General features: G+C 43.8%; 1 protein-coding gene across 1 annotated transcript in view; it reads left to right on the top strand.

Moving 5' to 3' along the window:
• si:ch73-173h19.3 (uncharacterized protein LOC563864 homolog) overlaps positions 1–18875 on the top strand; it is a 23705-nt gene extending 4830 nt beyond the window's left edge. Inside the window, exons 6-10 of the mRNA XM_067416420.1 lie at positions 4330–4449; positions 4806–4925; positions 5006–5129; positions 5222–5414; positions 16415–18875. Coding sequence (XP_067272521.1) covers positions 4330–4449; positions 4806–4925; positions 5006–5129; positions 5222–5414; positions 16415–16576 — 719 coding nt within the window. The 3' untranslated portion in view covers positions 16577–18875. The remainder of the gene's footprint in view (positions 1–4329; positions 4450–4805; positions 4926–5005; positions 5130–5221; positions 5415–16414) is intronic.
• The last annotated feature ends 1005 nt before the right edge of the window (positions 18876–19880 follow it).

A 19880-nucleotide genomic window follows, 5' to 3' on the forward strand; every position in this document is an offset into this window, starting at 1 on the left:
GCTGACCCCGCTCTGAGATTTAACACTTTGTGGCTGAGTTGCTGTTGTTCCCAATGGCTTCCACTTTGTTATAATCCCACTAACAGTTGAGCGTGGAATATTTAGTAGTGAGGAAATGTCAGGAATGGACTTATTGCACAGGTGTCAGCCTATCACGGCCCCACGCTTGAGTTCACTGAGCTCCTGAGAGCGACCCATTCTCTCACTAATGTGTGTAGAAGCGTCTGCAGGCCGAGAGCTGGAGTTATACACCTGTGGCCATGAAGGGACTGAACACCTGAACTCAGAGATTTGGAGGGTCGGCCGGCAATATAGTGTATCAGCGATATCATTTTTGCTTGTAAATATTAATTTAGTCAGCATACATGGCTAATTTAATGCAGAAAGATCTTGGTGGGCTGAATATGTAGTCCAGACGCCCACCAGCAGGGCTAACTGGACCATGCTAACAAGCCAAACACCGAGCCCCTGGGAAGTCATTGTGTCTCTCTTTGGGATGTTGTTGTATCGGTTCAGAGGATGCAGTGCCAGGAATTTGCTTCCTCTGGGTCTCTCTTCTATCTGGTGGATAAAACCATTTTTGTGTGTGCGCTAATGATGTTTTTCTTTCCCAACTTGATAGATGGCTCAGTCGTGTTACAGCATGCAGAATCCCTGTGCTAGAAGCAAACAATTCGGGTTGCATAAACCATTCAAAATGAGACTGAAAGACATGAACTGCAAAGACATGCCAACTAACATTTCATCCCAAAAGAAGTGCATCAGTTTCCCAATCTTAAATCATTTTATGAGATACTATGAGCAGTCGGATTGCATTTGCTGTATTGCCTGATAGTGTAGTGAAGCGATCAGGGGAAGTTGGTGAGCATTGGTTTGGTTTTGGTCTAGCTGGTGGATTATACTGTCTAAGAGCAAAATAAAGCTGGCGCAGCTGTTTCAAGAAAGGTTTCCATTTAAATGTCATGTGGTGACATCTATAATATATTTTCCTTAGTGTTCACGTCTTAATAATTATTTTCACAGAAGAAACGTTTTTTTTATTTTTACAAATATAATGAATTATTACGTCAAACATTTTACATAGGTTTTGGGAGTTTTGCGTTACATGACATTTAACAAACTGAACTGTGTGTAAAAATAAAAAAAACCTTTAACATTATCAGTTTGTTATCAAAACCATAGGCTTAAGCTAGCTTCAGACTAACATGCATGTTTGAGCTGTTTTAACTTGAAGCATGTCTTAAAATATGCCAATGCCATTGTTCTGTCTCAAGATGCACACCAGTAATGATTTTTCTTCTCTCTAAGGCACGTTAATAAATGTTACTTAAATGCCCCAATTGAACCAAGGCCTAACCCTGGCTTAATCTAAGCCCTGTCTGTGAAACCAGGCTGAAGTGTGTTAAATATTACATCATTGTCAGTGTTTCCCAGACTGGGTGGATTTGTGCAGTGTTTGAAAGACAAAAGCCTTCCAAAAGCCTTTTTACATGGTCAAATGAGTCACCGGGTGATTCAAATCATTAATGTGGATCTGATTAGATCTGTAGCGCTGTAATGTTGAGAAAACACTTGTTCGAAGTGAAGTGATTTGTGTAAATCCAGTTCAAATGCTGTGGCTCTCTGTTTTCAGATCACATGATTAGTCACATGGTCTGAGCGTGTAACTCCACAAACCTGCGAGAGCTTCTGAAACGATAATACGACTTATGTACCCACATGAAAAAAATACTATAATATATGGTAAAATTACTCTAGTAAATACTATAGTGTTTTTGATCCATACTATAGTTAAGATACTACAGTAAATTAACAAAGTGTAGTAAATACTATAATATGCTGTAGTATCTTTACACTGTAGTATTTACTAGAGTAAGTTTAATGTAATTTTACTATAACATACTATAGTATTTTTTCATGTGGAGAATCAATTAATTGTGAGAATAAAATGATTACAAGTGTTTTAAAATGTAATATAATCTGATTACAAGTACTTAATTTTTTGCACTACATGTAATCAGTTACTACCCAGCACTATATATACACTCACCTAAAGGATTATTAGGAACACCTGTTCAATTTCTCATTAATGCAATTATCTAATCAGCCAATCACACGGCAGTTCTTCAGTGCATTTAGGGGTGTGGTCCTGGTCAAGACAATCTCCTGAACTCCAAACTGAATGTCAGAATCGGAAAGAAAGGCGATTTAAGCCGTTTTGAGCGTGGCATGGTTGTTGGTGCCAGACGGGCCGGTCTGAGTATTTCACAATCTGCTCAGTTACTGGGATTTTCACACACAACCATTTCTAGGGTTTACAAAGAATGGTGTGAAAAGGGAAGAGCATCCAGTCTGCAGCAGTCCTGTGGGAGAAAATGCCTTGTTGATGCTCGAGGTCAGAGGAGAATGGGCCGACTGATTCAAGCTGATAGAAGAGCAACTTTGACTGAAATAACCACTCGTTACAACCGAGGTATGCAGCAAAGCATTTGTGAAGCCACAACACACACAACCTTGAGGCGGATGGGCTACACCAGCAGAAGACCCCACCGGGTACCACTCATCTCCACTACAAATAGGAAAAAGAGGCGACAATTTGCACAAGCTCACCAAAATTGGACAGTTGAAGACTGGAGAAATGTTGCCTGGTCTGATGAGTCTCGATTTCTGTTGAGACATTCAGATGGTAGAGTCAGAATTTGGCGTAAACAGAATGAGAACATGGATCCATCATGCCTTGTTACCACTGTGCAGGCTGGTGGTGGTGGTGTAATGGTGTGGGGGATGTTTTCTTAGCACACTTTAGGACCCTTAGTGCCAATTGGGCATCGTTTAAATGCCACGGCCTACCTGAGCATTGTTTCTGACCATGTCCATCCCTTTATGACCACCATGTGCCCGTCCTCTGATGGCTACTTCCAGCAGGATAATGCACCATGTCACAAAGCTCAAATCATTTCTTGAACATGACAATGAGTTGACTGTACTAAAATGGCCGCCACAGTCACCAGATCTCAACCCAATAGAGCATCTTTGGGATGTGGTGGAACGGGAGCTTCGTGCCCTGGATGTGCATCCCACAAATCTCCATCAACTGCAAGATGCTCTCCTATCAATATGGGCCAACATTTCTAAAGAATGCCTTCAGTACCTTGTTGAATCAATGCCACGTAGAATTAAGGCAGTTCTGAAGGCGAAAGAGAGATAAAAAACACAGTATTAGTGTTTGTTCCTAATCATCCTTTAGGTGAGTGTGTGTGTGTGTGTATATATATAATTTCAAAGATTTAATGACACTAACCTAAGGTAATTCAGCAATATTTTTTTATTTTATCAGAAGTGATCAACCTGGTACCCTAAAACATGACTTTGCCTCCAGGATAAGTGCATAGCACCAGCCAGTGTGTTATAATAACTGGTTCTTTCTGTTATCAAACAGCTAACAGAGGTTATGTGGTGTTGTTCGAGGAAGTATGGGTCAGGACATGCATCTGTCAGCCCATTAAAATGAGTCAACAATTAGCTCGGGCCTCTTCCCGCAAACAGAGCCGGCCTTCCTCCAGTGTTTACATATTTTCATCCAGTCTCTTTCAGAAGTGCCTTGGCAGCGATTCCTTTGGAATCTGACACCAGTTTGTTGGAATTAAATCCCCGTCATGTGGGTGATCACAGACTCCAGGTGTGCCTCTCTCAGAGAGCTGGGCCAGAAAACTGCAAGTTCTTCATCTGAACTCCTGCCTGCAAGATCTCGCACCTCATTTTTTCCAGCATGCATCGTCCAGTTTGGCTATCAGTGCTGAACCCCCTGAAAGGGCCCAAACCCCCCGGGCGCTTCGGATCCGTGCGTTGACATAACTCAAATTAATGCTTCAGATGGTCACTAGGAGGAATCTGCCTAAATGTCCTTTCGTTTGGATAAGGAGGTTTTTCACTCACATGTGTTGCACATCCAAAAGTCTGTATATGAATCTCAGAAAACTGGGCTATTCTTAGGCCTTTGTATATAGTTACTTGACCAAACCTGGCAGATAAGCGCAGACCACCCACGATGGCCCCCACAGCGTGAAAGGACAGAACTGAGCTGGAAATCTTGCCAGACATACCAAAGAATGATTAGGAGTGCAGAAAAGATGTGTGTTTTGGATTATGCTACCTGTTGTTTTAAATAAGTGGTGTTATTAGTGTTATGTTTGAGGAACTGAATTAAATGGCCAGTGAATTGCATTAACAGGCCTGCAGTTGTTTTGTTTATCACTCATGCAATCCCATGTTTAATTTCATAATTTGTCATCAATGTTCAATTGCGTACCACCTTTTTTCTTTTTACAGATGTGAATGAATGTCTCACCGCAAACCCCTGCCAACATCAGTGCTACAATCTGATCGGCTCTTACCTCTGCCAATGTGAAGTGGGATACGAACTGGCTTCAGACTCCGTCTCCTGCCAAGGTTATTTTTTTACACTTTTTAAATCTATATAAGGGTTACATTTTTTATTGCATGCTAGTTTGTTATTTTTTAACCTATTACCAAGGAAAATTATTTCAACTCTTCCCTCAGTGTATGTAAAGCAAATGAGTAAAGTATTCACAGTAATATGCTTACAAACGTCAGACTGACATTCGGTTCATTTAGTTGATGTGATTGCAATGCCTGACAAAAAAAACAAAACATTTACACTGTACTATTGAAGCCAATTAGATCAACACAATCAAACAGTATTTCAAGGCCAATTACGTCAAACAATGTATTTTCCCCCCATTGATATGATATTATATCTTAGGTCCCTGTCATGTGTTTTTCAGACATTGATGAGTGTGATTTCTCAAACTACATGTGCCAGTTCCAGTGTGTGAATCAACCTGGAGGATACAGTTGTGTGTGTCCTGATGGATACCAGGTCCAAGGGTCGCGGATGTGCCAAGGTATATTCCCGTTTGTTTAGTTCAGGGCTCCTGCGGTGGCTCCTGAAGGTGCTCATTGACCTTTTCTACCCTCTTCATAGATATAAACGAGTGTGAAACGGCACACAACTGCAGAGAAGATGAAATGTGCTGGAATTACTACGGAGGATTCCGTTGCTATCCCAGAAACCCCTGCCGTGAGCCATACGTGAAAACAGGCGAAGGGTGTGTCAAATGCCCTAATAAAATCATGCTGTGTTGCAATAAAAAAAAAAGTTTTTCCTTCCTGTTTTTAACTTTTACCTCCCTACCAACAGTCGCTGCCGGTGCCAGTCACCGAGTGTTTGCCGGGGACTGCCGCCTGTCATTGTCTACAAGTACATGAGCATCTTTTCCGATCGCTCAGTGCCTGCGGATATCTTCCAGATTCAAGCTACCAGTGTCTACCCGAATATGGTAAACACTTTCACGATCAAATCCGGCAACGAGGGAGGAGAATTCTACCTGAGGGTAAGACGAGACACTTTCATCAGTGGAAGATTTTTAAACAGTTACCCCAATCCTAAATATGCGATTAAAGCCTTTCATACATAGTTTAAAAAAAGATAGTTTTTTTATTTTAATCTATAGCATTTCTCTGCCAAAACGGTTTTGCGTCAACCCTTTTACGTTTGTAAAAATGTGGGGGTTAAACATGCAAGGTTGAAGATCAATCATTGCAAACACTAATGTGACGATATAACCCATTATAATCAGTGACGCTGTCTACACCGGACACGAGCGGCTCGACAAAAGACGATATAACCCATTATAATCAGTGACGCTGTCTACACCGGACACGGGCGGCGCGACAAAAGACGATATAACCCATTATAATCAGTGACGCTGTCTACACCGGACACGGGCGGCGCGACAAAAGACGATATAACCCATTATAATCAGTGACGCTGTCTACACCGGACACGAGCGGCTCGACAAAAGACGATATAACCCATTATAATCAGTGACGCTGTCTACACCGGACACGGGCGGCGCGACAAAAGACGATATAACCCATTATAATCAGTGACGCTGTCTACACTGGACACGGGCGGCTCGACAAAAGACGATATAACCCATTATAATCAGTGACGCTGTCTACACCGGACACGGGCGGCGCGACAAAAGACGATATAACCCATTATAATCAGTGACGCTGTCTACACCGGACACGAGCGGCTCGACAAAAGACGATATAACCCATTATAATCAGTGACGCTGTCTACACCGGACACGAGCGGCTCGACAAAAGATGATATAACCCATTATAATCAGTGATGCTGTCTACACCGGACACGAGCGGCTCGACAAAAGACGATATAACCCATTATAATCAGTGACGCTGTCTACACCGGACATGAGCGGCTCGACAAAAGACGATATAACCCATTATAATCAGTGACGCTGTCTACACCGGACACGAGCGGCTCGACAAAAGACGATATAACCCATTATAATCAGTGACGCTGTCTACACCGGACATGAGCGGCTCGACAAAAGACGATATAACCCATTATAATCAGTGACGCTGTCTACACCGTACACGAGCGGCTCGACAAAAGATGATATAACCCATTATAATCAGTGACGCTGTCTACACCGGACATGAGCGGCTCGACAAAAGACGATATAACCCATTATAATCAGTGACGCTGTCTACACCAGACACGAGCGGCTCGACAAAAGACGATATAACCCATTATAATCAGTGACGCTGTCTACACCGGACACGAGCGGCTCAACAAAAGACGATATAACCCATTATAATCAGTGACGCTGTCTACACCGGACACGAGCGGCTCGACAAAAGACGATATAACCCATTATAATCAGTGACGCTGTCTACACCGGACACGAGCGGCTCGACAAAAGACGATATAACCCATTATAATCAGTGACGCTGTCTACACCGGACACGAGCGGCGCGACAAAAGACGATATAACCCATTATAATCAGTGACGCTGTCTACACCGGACACGAGCGGCTCAACAAAAGACGATATAACCCATTATAATCAGTGACGCTGTCTACACCGGACACGAGCGGCTCGACAAAAGACGATATAACCCATTATAATCAGTGACGCTGTCTACACCGGACATGAGCGGCTCGACAAAAGACGATATAACCCATTATAATCAGTGACGCTGTCTACACCGGACACGAGCGGCGTGACAAAAGACGATATAACCCATTATAATCAGTGACGCTGTCTACACCGGACACGAGCGGCTCGGCAAAAGACGATATAACCCATTATAATCAGTGACGCTGTCTACACCGGACACGAGCGGCTCGGCAAAAGACGATATAACCCATTATAATCAGTGACGCTGTCTACACCGGACACGAGCGGCTCGACAAAAGATGATATAACCCATTATAATCAGTGACGCTGTCTACACCAGACACGAGCGGCTCGACAAAAGACGATATAACCCATTATAATCAGTGACGCTGTCTACACCGGACACGAGCGGCTCGACAAAAGACGATATAACCCATTATAATCAGTGACGCTGTCTACACCGGACACGAGCGGCTCGACAAAAGATGATATAACCCATTATAATCAGTGACGCTGTCTACACCGGACACGAGCGGCTCGACAAAAGACGATATAACCCATTATAATCAGTGACGCTGTCTACACCGGACACGAGCGGCTCGACAAAAGACGATATAACCCATTATAATCAGTGACGCTGTCTACACCGGACACGAGCGGCTCGGCAAAAGACGATATAACCCATTATAATCAGTGACGCTGTCTACACCGGACACGAGCGGCTCGGCAAAAGACGATATAACCCATTATAATCAGTGACGCTGTCTACACCGGACACGGGCGGCTCGACAAAAGACGATATAACCCATTATAATCAGTGACGCTGTCTACACCGGACACGAGCGGCTCGACAAAAGACGATATAACCCATTATAATCAGTGACGCTGTCTACACCGGACATGAGCGGCTCGACAAAAGACGATATAACCCATTATAATCAGTGACGCTGTCTACACCGGACACGAGCGGCTCGACAAAAGACGATATAACCCATTATAATCAGTGACGCTGTCTACACCAGACACGAGCGGCTCGACAAAAGACGATATAACCCATTATAATCAGTGACGCTGTCTACACCGGACACGAGCGGCTCAACAAAAGACGATATAACCCATTATAATCAGTGACGCTGTCTACACCGGACACGAGCGGCTCGACAAAAGACGATATAACCCATTATAATCAGTGACGCTGTCTACACCGGACACGAGCGGCTCGACAAAAGACGATATAACCCATTATAATCAGTGACGCTGTCTACACCGGACACGAGCGGCGCGACAAAAGACGATATAACCCATTATAATCAGTGACGCTGTCTACACCGGACACGAGCGGCTCAACAAAAGACGATATAACCCATTATAATCAGTGACGCTGTCTACACCGGACACGAGCGGCTCGACAAAAGACGATATAACCCATTATAATCAGTGACGCTGTCTACACCGGACATGAGCGGCTCGACAAAAGACGATATAACCCATTATAATCAGTGACGCTGTCTACACCGGACACGAGCGGCGTGACAAAAGACGATATAACCCATTATAATCAGTGACGCTGTCTACACCGGACACGAGCGGCTCGGCAAAAGACGATATAACCCATTATAATCAGTGACGCTGTCTACACCGGACACGAGCGGCTCGGCAAAAGACGATATAACCCATTATAATCAGTGACGCTGTCTACACCGGACACGAGCGGCTCGACAAAAGACGATATAACCCATTATAATCAGTGACGCTGTCTACACCGGACACGAGCGGCTCGACAAAAGACGATATAACCCATTATAATCAGTGACGCTGTCTACACCGGACACGAGCGGCTCGGCAAAAGACGATATAACCCATTATAATCAGTGACGCTGTCTACACCGGACACGAGCGGCTCGACAAAAGACGATATAACCCATTATAATCAGTGACGCTGTCTACACCGGACACGAGCGGCTCGACAAAAGACGATATAACCCATTATAATCAGTGACGCTGTCTACACCGGACACGAGCGGCTCGACAAAAGACGATATAACCCATTATAATCAGTGACGCTGTCTACACCGGACACGAGCGGCTCGACAAAAGACGATATAACCCATTATAATCAGTGACGCTGTCTACACCGGACACGAGCGGCTCGACAAAAGACGATATAACCCATTATAATCAGTGACGCTGTCTACACCGGACACGAGCGGCTCGACAAAAGACGATATAACCCATTATAATCAGTGACGCTGTCTACACCGGACACGAGCGGCTCGACAAAAGACGATATAACCCATTATAATCAGTGACGCTGTCTACACCGGACACGAGCGGCTCGACAAAAGACGATATAACCCATTATAATCGGTGACGCTGTCTACACCGGACACGAGCGGCTCGACAAAAGACGATATAACCCATTATAATCAGTGACGCTGTCTACACCGGACACGGGCGGCTCGACAAAAGACGATATAACCCATTATAATCGGTGACGCTGTCTACACCGGACACGAGCGGCACGACAAAAGACGATATAACCCATTATAATCAGTGACGCTGTCTACACCGGACACGAGCGGCTCGACAAAAGACGATATAACCCATTATAATCAGTGACGCTGTCTACACCGGACACGAGCGGCTCGACAAAAGACGATATAACCCATTATAATCAGTGACGCTGTCTACACCGGACACGAGCAGCTCGACAAAAGACGATATAACCCATTACAATCAGTGACGCTGTCTACACCGGACACGGGCGGCGCGACAAAAGACGATATAACCCATTACAATCAGTGACGCTGTCTACACCGGACACGAGCGGCGCGACAAAAGACGATATAACCCATTATAATCAGTGACACTGTCTACACCGGACACGAGCGGCGCGACAAAAGACGATATAACCCATTATAATCAGTGACGCTGTCTACACCGGACATGAGCGGCTCCACAAAAGACGATATAACCCATTATAATCAGTGACGCTGTCTACACCGGACATGAGCGGCTCCACAAAAGACGATATAACCCATTATAATCAGTGACGCTGTCTACACCGGACATGAGCGGCTCCACAAAAGACGATATAACCCATTATAATCAGTGACGCTGTCTACACCGGACATGAGCGGCTCCACAAAAGACGATATAACCCATTATAATCAGTGACGCTGTCTACACCGGACACGAGCGGCTCGACAAAAGACGATATAACCCATTATAATCAGTGATGCTGTCTACACCGGACACGAGCGGCGTGACAAAAGACGATATAACCCATTATAATCAGTGACGCTGTCTACACCGGACACGAGCGGCTCGACAAAAGACGATATAACCCATTATAATCAGTGACGCTGTCTACACCGGACACGAGCGGCTCCACAAAAGACGATATAACCCATTATAATCAGTGACGCTGTCTACACCGGACACGAGCGGCTCCACAAAAGACGATATAACCCATTATAATCAGTGATGCTGTCTACACCGGACAGGAGCGGCTCAACAAAAGACGATATAACCCATTATAATCAGTGACGCTGTCTACACCGGACACGAGCGGCGTGACAAAAGACGATATAACCCATTATAATCGGTGACGCTGTCTACACCGGACACGAGCGGCGTGACAAAAGACGATATAACCCATTATAATCAGTGACGCTGTCTACACCGGACACGAGCGGCTCGACAAAAGACGATATAACCCATTATAATCGGTGACGCTGTCTACACCGGACACGAGCAGCTCGACAAAAGACGATATAACCCATTATAATCGGTGACGCTGTCTACACCGGACACGAGCGGCTCGACAAAAGACGATATAACCCATTATAATCAGTGACGCTGTCTACACCGGACACGAGCGGCGCGACAAAAGATGATATAACCCATTATAATCAGTGACGCTGTCTACACCGGACACGAGCGGCGTGACAAAAGATGATATAACCCATTATAATCAGTGACGCTGTCTACACCGGACACGAGCGGCGCGACAAAAGATGATATAACCCATTATAATCGGTGACGCTGTCTACACCGGACACGAGCGGCTCGACAAAAGACGATATAACCCATTATAATCAGTGACGCTGTCTACACCGGACACGAGAGGCGCGACAAAAGATGATATAACCCATTATAATCAGTGACGCTGTCTACACCGGACACGAGCGGCGTGACAAAAGACGATATAACCCATTATAATCAGTGACGCTGTCTACACCGGACACGAGCGGCGTGACAAAAGACGATATAACCCATTATAATCAGTGACGCTGTCTACACCGGACACGAGCGGCTCGACAAAAGACGATATAACCCATTATAATCAGTGACGCTGTCTACACCGGACACGGGCGGCTCGACAAAAGACGATATAACCCATTATAATTGGTGACGCTGTCTACACCGGACACGAGCAGCTCGACAAAAGACGATATAACCCATTATAATCGGTGACGCTGTCTACACCGGACACGAGCGGCTCGACAAAAGACGATATAACCCATTATAATCAGTGACGCTGTCTACACCGGACACGAGAGGCGCGACAAAAGATGATATAACCCATTATAATCGGTGACGCTGTCTACACCGGACACGAGCGGCTCGACAAAAGACGATATAACCCATTATAATCAGTGACGCTGTCTACACCAGACACGAGCGGCGTGACAAAAGACGATATAACCCATTATAATCAGTGACGCTGTCTACACCGGACACGAGCGGCTCGACAAAAGACGATATAACCCATTATAATCAGTGACGCTGTCTACACCGGACACGAGCGGCTCGACAAAAGACGATATAACCCATTATAATCAGTGACGCTGTCTACACCGGACACGAGCGGCTCGACAAATGACGATATAACCCATTATAATCAGTGACGCTGTCTACACCGGACACGAGCGGCTCGACAAAAGACGATATAACCCATTATAATCAGTGACGCTGTCTACACCGGACACGAGCGGCTCGACAAAAGACGATATAACCCATTATAATCAGTGACGCTGTCTACACCGGACACGAGCGGCGTGACAAAAGACGATATAACCCATTATAATCAGTGACGCTGTCTACACCGGACACGGGCGGCTCGACAAAAGACGATATAACCCATTATAATCAGTGACGCTGTCTACACCGGACACGAGCGGCTCGACAAAAGACGATATAACCCATTATAATCAGTGATGCTGTCTACACCGGACACGGGCGGCTCGACAAAAGACGATATAACCCATTATAATCAGTGACGCTGTCTACACCGGACACGAGCGGCGCGACAAAAGACGATATAACCCATTATAATCAGTGACACTGTCTACACCGGACACGAGCGGCTCGACAAAAGACGATATAACCCATTATAATCAGTGACACTGTCTACACCGGACACGAGCGGCTCGACAAAAGACGATATAACCCATTATAATCAGTGACGCTGTCTACACCGGACATGAGCGGCTCGACAAAAGACGATATAACCCATTATAATCAGTGACGCTGTCTACACCGGACATGAGCGGCTCCACAAAAGACGATATAACCCATTATAATCAGTGACGCTGTCTACACCGGACACGAGCGGCTCGACAAATGACGATATAACCCATTATAATCAGTGACGCTGTCTACACCGGACACGAGCGGCGTGACAAAAGACGATATAACCCATTATAATCAGTGACGCTGTCTACACCGGACACGAGCGGCGTGACAAAAGACGATATAACCCATTATAATCAGTGACGCTGTCTACACCGGACACGAGCGGCTCCACAAAAGACGATATAACCCATTATAATCAGTGACGCTGTCTACACCGGACACGAGCGGCTCGACAAAAGACGATATAACCCATTATAATCAGTGACGCTGTCTACACCGGACACGAGCGGCTCGACAAAAGACGATATAACCCATTATAATCAGTGACGCTGTCTACACCGGACACGGGCGGCTCGACAAAAGACGATATAACCCATTATAATCAGTGACGCTGTCTACACCGGACACGAGCGGCTCGACAAAAGACGATATAACCCATTATAATCAGTGACGCTGTCTACACCGGACACGAGCGGCTCAACAAAACACGATATAACCCATTACAATCAGTGACGATGTCTACACCGGACACGAGCGGCTCGACAAAAGACGATATAACCCATTATAATCAGTGACGCTGTCTACACCGGACACGAGCGGCTCGACAAAAGACGATATAACCCATTATAATCAGTGACGCTGTCTACACCGGACACGAGCGGCTCGGCAAAAGACGATATAACCCATTATAATCAGTGACGCTGTCTACACCGGACACGAGCGGCTCAACAAAAGACGATATAACCCATTATAATCAGTGACGCTGTCTACACCGGACACGAGCGGCTCGACAAAAGACGATATAACCCATTATAATCAGTGACGCTGTCTACACCGGACACGAGCGGCGCGACAAAAGACGATATAACCCATTATAATCAGTGACGCTGTCTACACCGGACACGAGCGGCTCGACAAAAGACGATATAACCCATTATAATCAGTGACGCTGTCTACACCGGACACGAGCGGCGCGACAAAAGACGATATAACCCATTATAATCAGTGACGCTGTCTACACCGGACACGAGCGGCTCGACAAAAGACGATATAACCCATTATAATCAGTGACGCTGTCTACACCGGACACGAGCGGCTCGACAAAAGACGATATAACCCATTATAATCAGTGACGCTGTCTACACCGGACACGAGCGGCTCGACAAAAGACGATATAACCCATTATAATCAGTGACGCTGTCTACACCGGACACGAGCGGCTCGACAAAAGACGATATAACCCATTATAATCAGTGACGCTGTCTACACCGGACACGAGCGGCTCGACAAAAGACGATATAACCCATTATAATCAGTGACGCTGTCTACACCGGACACGAGCGGCGCGACAAAAGATGATATAACCCATTATAATCAGTGACGCTGTCTACACCGGACACGAGCGGCTCGACAAAAGACGATATAACCCATTATAATCAGTGACGCTGTCTACACCGGACACGAGCGGCTCGACAAAAGACGATATAACCCATTATAATCAGTGACGCTGTCTACACCGGACACGAGCGGCTCGACAAAAGACGATATAACCCATTATAATCAGTGACGCTGTCTACACCGGACACGAGCGGCTCGACAAAAGACGATATAACCCATTATAATCAGTGACGCTGTCTACACCGGACACGAGCGGCGCGACAAAAGATGATATAACCCATTATAATCAGTGACGCTGTCTACACCGGACACGAGCGGCTCGACAAAAGACGATATAACCCATTATAATCAGTGACGCTGTCTACACCGGACACGAGCGGCTCGACAAAAGACGATATAACCCATTATAATCAGTGACGCTGTCTACACCGGACACGAGCGGCTCGACAAAAGACGATATAACCCATTATAATCAGTGACGCTGTCTACACCGGACACGAGCGGCTCGACAAAAGATGATATAACCCATTATAATCAGTGACGCTGTCTACACCAGACACGAGCGGCTCGACAAAAGACGATATAACCCATTATAATCAGTGACGCTGTCTACACCGGACACGAGCGGCTCGACAAAAGACGATATAACCCATTATAATCAGTGACGCTGTCTACACTGGACACGAGCGGCTCGACAAAAGATGATATAACCCATTATAATCAGTGACGCTGTCTACACCGGACACGAGCGGCTCGACAAAAGACGATATAACCCATTATAATCAGTGACGCTGTCTACACCGGACACGAGCGGCTCGACAAAAGACGATATAACCCATTATAATCAGTGACGCTGTCTACACCGGACACGAGCGGCTCGACAAAAGACGATATAACCCATTATAATCAGTGACGCTGTCTACACCGGACACGAGCGGCGCGACAAAAGACGATATAACCCATTATAATCAGTGATATAATAGTGATGCTGTCTTACACTGGATGTGGCGTGACATGACAAATCCCGACAGTAAACTGAAGCCTTGTTCTATTTATGACGTTCTGACAGGATAGACAAATGCTTTGCAGCGGTTGCTTTGTCGCGTCCAGTTATGGCAGCTTCTAGCTGTTGCGGCGGTCAAGGTCTGATAACGGCTTGCACAACAACATATTACTTACAGTCAGCATCATTGTTCTTTTTGCAGAGAATGTTTTTCTGTATACAAAAAGAAAAGAAAAGATTACTGTTATTTTTCCATAACCGTCTTTAACAATTAGAGTTGACAGCATAACTTTAAACAAAGACTGTATTGAGATACTTACCTCACTTTGATCCCACAGCATTTCTCTTCCAAAACCAGTTTAGTGCCAACCGTTGCATTTAAAATGTGTTCAAGTTGAAAGTTACAGGGTTGAAAAGGTCTATTGATGCCCCTTTTTTCTTTGTAAAAGACTGACTGCTATTATTTTACATAACTGTTGAACAATTGAGCTTGACAATATACTGTAACTGTAAACATAAAAATTTATAGAGACTCACCTCTGTTTGAAATCATTACGTTCCTTTTCCCAAACATGTTTAGCACCAATCATGTTACATTTAAACTGGGGTTCAGTGTTACAGGGTTAAAGATCAGAGCAAAAGCATCTAATAAATGCCTTAGCACTGCACAACATTACTATTGGTCTTTGTGCCAAATCTTTTTTTGCAAAAATAAAATAAAAACAAAGTTGAACAATTAGGGTTGACAACATTTCAGTAAACAATACTGATGAAGACTGTATGAGATACTTACCTTATTTTGATCCAATCCTTTCCCAAAACCAATTTAATGCCAACCGTGTTACATTTAAAATGTTTGGGGGTTGAAGATCTAATAACCAACATTAACTAACACGGCAAAACACTCTGCCGTTTTTGACAAGATTTTATTCTGTAATAACAGATCACTGTTATTTTCTCATAACAGAGTTGAACAATAATTGGGGTTGATGACGTAACTGTTATCATTAAAAAATAACAGTGACTGTAAGAGACACTTATCTCACTTTGAACCCATGACATCCCAAAACAGATTTAGTGCTAATCCTGGTACATTTCAAATGTTGTATTATTGAATGTTACAGGGTTGACGATCAGTGCAACAAGACCTTATCTAGAACTGCACGTCATCAGATTATTTACAGTCAGCACTTACAGTTTTTTGTTGCCAAGAACAATATTCTTTCTGACAAAAATCACGAGTTGAGCGATGTACCTCTAAACACAATACAAATGAAGACCAACCCTGTTATAGTCAGAATAAAATGAGATTTGCTTGTGGTGTAGTCTCTCTAGTGGTTGTGTTTGTCTTTGTCTTTCAGCGCTCCAGTAATGTAAGTGCCATGTTGGTTATGACCAAACCTTTGACCGGACCCAGAGAGCATGTTGTGGATCTGGAGATGGTCACCCAGAGTAATGCCTTGAGCTACCGCTCCAGCTCACTGCTGAGGCTCACCATTGTAGTGGGTCCATACCCTTTCTAAATTATCAAGTTCGACTGAATCAGCACCTTGGTTTTATGTTTGTACTGCAGCTTACTATGTTTAAAATGTTCAACTCAGCATGGTCACCTGGTCTAGATCAGTGGTTCATAACAGGTGGATCACAACCCAAAATGGATCAAGACGGAAACCAATTCTAAATGAGTTCATATTTGAATGTTTCTCTTTATACGACAAATCTTTTGTATAATACATTCCTTGGTACTGTATTGAGTCACCAATTAATGTCCAATGTAGACCTGAAGCAAAACCAGCTGAGAACCGCTGGTCTAGATAGTTGCATATTTACTAGGTTTCAAACAGGAATGGGTTCGCTAATCATAAAAAGTAGGCTGTCTGGTTTATTGAAGTTTTCAAGTCAGTTGTACTTTGAAAAATGAAAGACAAGGTCTAAGAGGGTGACATGAAGACCCAGAATTATCTGAAAAACAACACAGCTGGATAACAGAGGAAGACAGTTGCTCAAGTTTCATTCTGAAAAGCACTTATAGGTTATTCTTTGTCTCTCTCGGGGTTTGCGAGAGTCTGCTGCATGGATCCATGTCAGTCTTTTAACAGAATAGTTCACCCAAAAATGAGACGTCTGTCATCATTTACTCACTGTTTGACTTTCTTTCTTCTGTCGAACACCTGAGGTGAAGTTTAGTTGTTTCCATAAAATATAAACGTCAATGGATGTTTCAACGCAAACAATTACAAAGCACACCGTAAAAGCAGTCCACACAACTCTTCAACTATAGTCTTCTGAAAAGACCAAAATGTAAGTTATACACCGAAATTATTCCCTCCACCACAGCTCACACATCTGCATATTCAAATCAGTGTCGCAATTCCTTACGACACATGCAGCATCCACCAATCAGAGAGCTTCCCGAATCTCAATTGATTTGTTGATTGGATATGATTAAGAATATTTTGCTCAAATACCCGAGCTAATTGGTCCTATTTTAACGATCTTAGCACATGCGCATGTCCGAAACCACTTTTGCTAGTTTAACGACAGAAAAAACACTCGGCTCATGGTCTAAAAGGGTCGTCCCTCGTCTCTTAATGAGTCATGGGTGTGTTTGGGGCATAACGAGCAATAAACCAATCAGAGTCTCATCTGACCATGAGCGGATTCGCCATTTACATGAGGAGAGCCCGAACGCTTCTCCAGAGAAGAATCCTTTTATTTTTAATATTTGGTACGTCGCACCTGGCGCCAGGTGTGTGATAGCGCCCAGAGACTTAGAAAGTGCAAGACATTTGTTCTTCTTTTATTGTGCTTTTTGTTGCCATTCACATTCACCGTTACTGTATGGAAAAGAGCAGCGTGAACATTTGACTAAACTTCTCCTTTTGTGCTCCTCAGAAGAAAGTAAATCATATAGTTTGCAACGCAAAGTTTTCATTTTTAAACGAATTAACCTTTTATCAATAAATCAAAGCTTTAGCTACATTTCTTGTACATGGAATATGTAGAAACAGAATGCAATTATCAAAAAGTGCTTCTAGATTTGACTTTAGCAGAGGGAGAGTGTTTTATAGGTGGAAACAGAACTGCATATTGTTAGGTGGAACAGTTTGTGTCGTAATCTAATGGCATCCTTAGCTAATGGAAATCTCTGAATGTGTCCTCCGCCTTGCAAATACTGCAGAAATGACCTCCTATCCTATGAGAATAAGGCAATAATGTTTTGGAAACAGAAGTGATGTTTTCAGGAAATTGCTGGCAAGGCTTTTGGGTCGCATAAGCAATGGAACTGTTGCCTAACATGTCTGTATGGTTGCCAGAGCAGCGTTTGATCTTCTGCAGTGTTTCGTGTCGATGGTCTGTGACAAACGCTGTTTCTTAAGCCCTTGCGTCACACCGCACCCCCAGAGACGCCACTGCGCTGGTGGGTGAGGCCGCAATGGGTCGGCACCACCACGCTGGACCAAATTATTTTGGCAAACAATCTCTATGTTGGCTGCATCTTAGTATTGTGATATAATATGGATGCTTGCGAATCAAAAATGCTTTCGATCAAACACTTTGATTCATGCATGGTGAATCCTCCCTGTTTTTCTCTTATTGAGATCACTTTTGCTTGTCTCTAAATTGATGTGGGACCAGTTGTATCTGCTTAGTGAGGACAACAATGGTCTTTGTGTTTGTTTAACAAACTTAAATTGGATTTGCACCTATTGTTTCAAATGTTTCTGTCAGCTCTCAAGTTGCACTTTTTTAAAAAACTCATTCTTAGCCTTTGTGCCATTTATTCGGCTGTAAAGTTTTTGGAAATAAAAATAAATTCAGTAACAATCGTGTCATTTTCATTTCTTTGCTTCGTTTGCAAATCTATATATCTGTATCAAAACAAACATAGCACCAGAAAGAAAAACGCTCTTGTTGAGAAGCCTTCTGCTAGGATTGCATAACATGCATGGGTCAGTTTGGTATATTACTGGAACAGTTTAAGAGGACCACCAAGATTCATCCGCAGTTATTACCTCCTGCGGTTGCAGATGGGAATATATAACTATGTGATGTTGTCATGACAATAGCTGAGCATTTCCTGTAAGAATATTTACACACTGACAGCACACACACTCACAGAAAGCATTCAAGTCATATGCAAACTGCATGTCTTTGTTTAAATGTCAATGTATAAAAAAGAAACGTGGGTGTACACAAAATATCTGTGGAGAAATATAAGACAAATCTTTGAAGTAGAATAATAAGTCATTGTCTTGATGGCAACGTATTGCTTTTGAATAATGGGAATATATAATTTGGTGGTTTTAAGTGAAAAACATGAGGTTTGGTGGGTTATAACCTTGATGTTTGCTTTACTACTTTACTAATATTGAATTATTGGTGTTGCTCACATGGTAATATTAAAAAAGATGTTCTTATTTTAAACTGTTTGCAACCACTGTTTGTCAGAGCGAAACGGTGCAAACACGGTCTCAAATGGGAAATTAAAAGTGTAAATGTATTTTTTTTGTTTTGTTTAGTTGTAAGCAGATGACATGTATGAGACGCCAGAAGGCTGAGTTTAGTGTGACTTTAACCATTAGTTAATGTAATAGCTTCATCTGCTGGTTATAGGGAGTATCGCACCATTTCCACATCTCTCAGAGATGAAATTCACCTCAGTGTGGACTGACATTAAACTCAGCAGTCAATCTCACAAAGTGGTTTTTGTTTATAAAAGACCGTAGGTACATTTGATTTACCTCATCGCACATTTCCCGCCAGAACTGGTGCATTTTGTAGGTAATATATTAATGTTCAGGTCGAAGCTAGTTCGCTGTGTGT

Source organism: Pseudorasbora parva, chromosome 14 (genome assembly GCF_024679245.1).
Source record: "Pseudorasbora parva isolate DD20220531a chromosome 14, ASM2467924v1, whole genome shotgun sequence".
Taxonomy (NCBI): domain Eukaryota; kingdom Metazoa; phylum Chordata; class Actinopteri; order Cypriniformes; family Gobionidae; genus Pseudorasbora; species Pseudorasbora parva.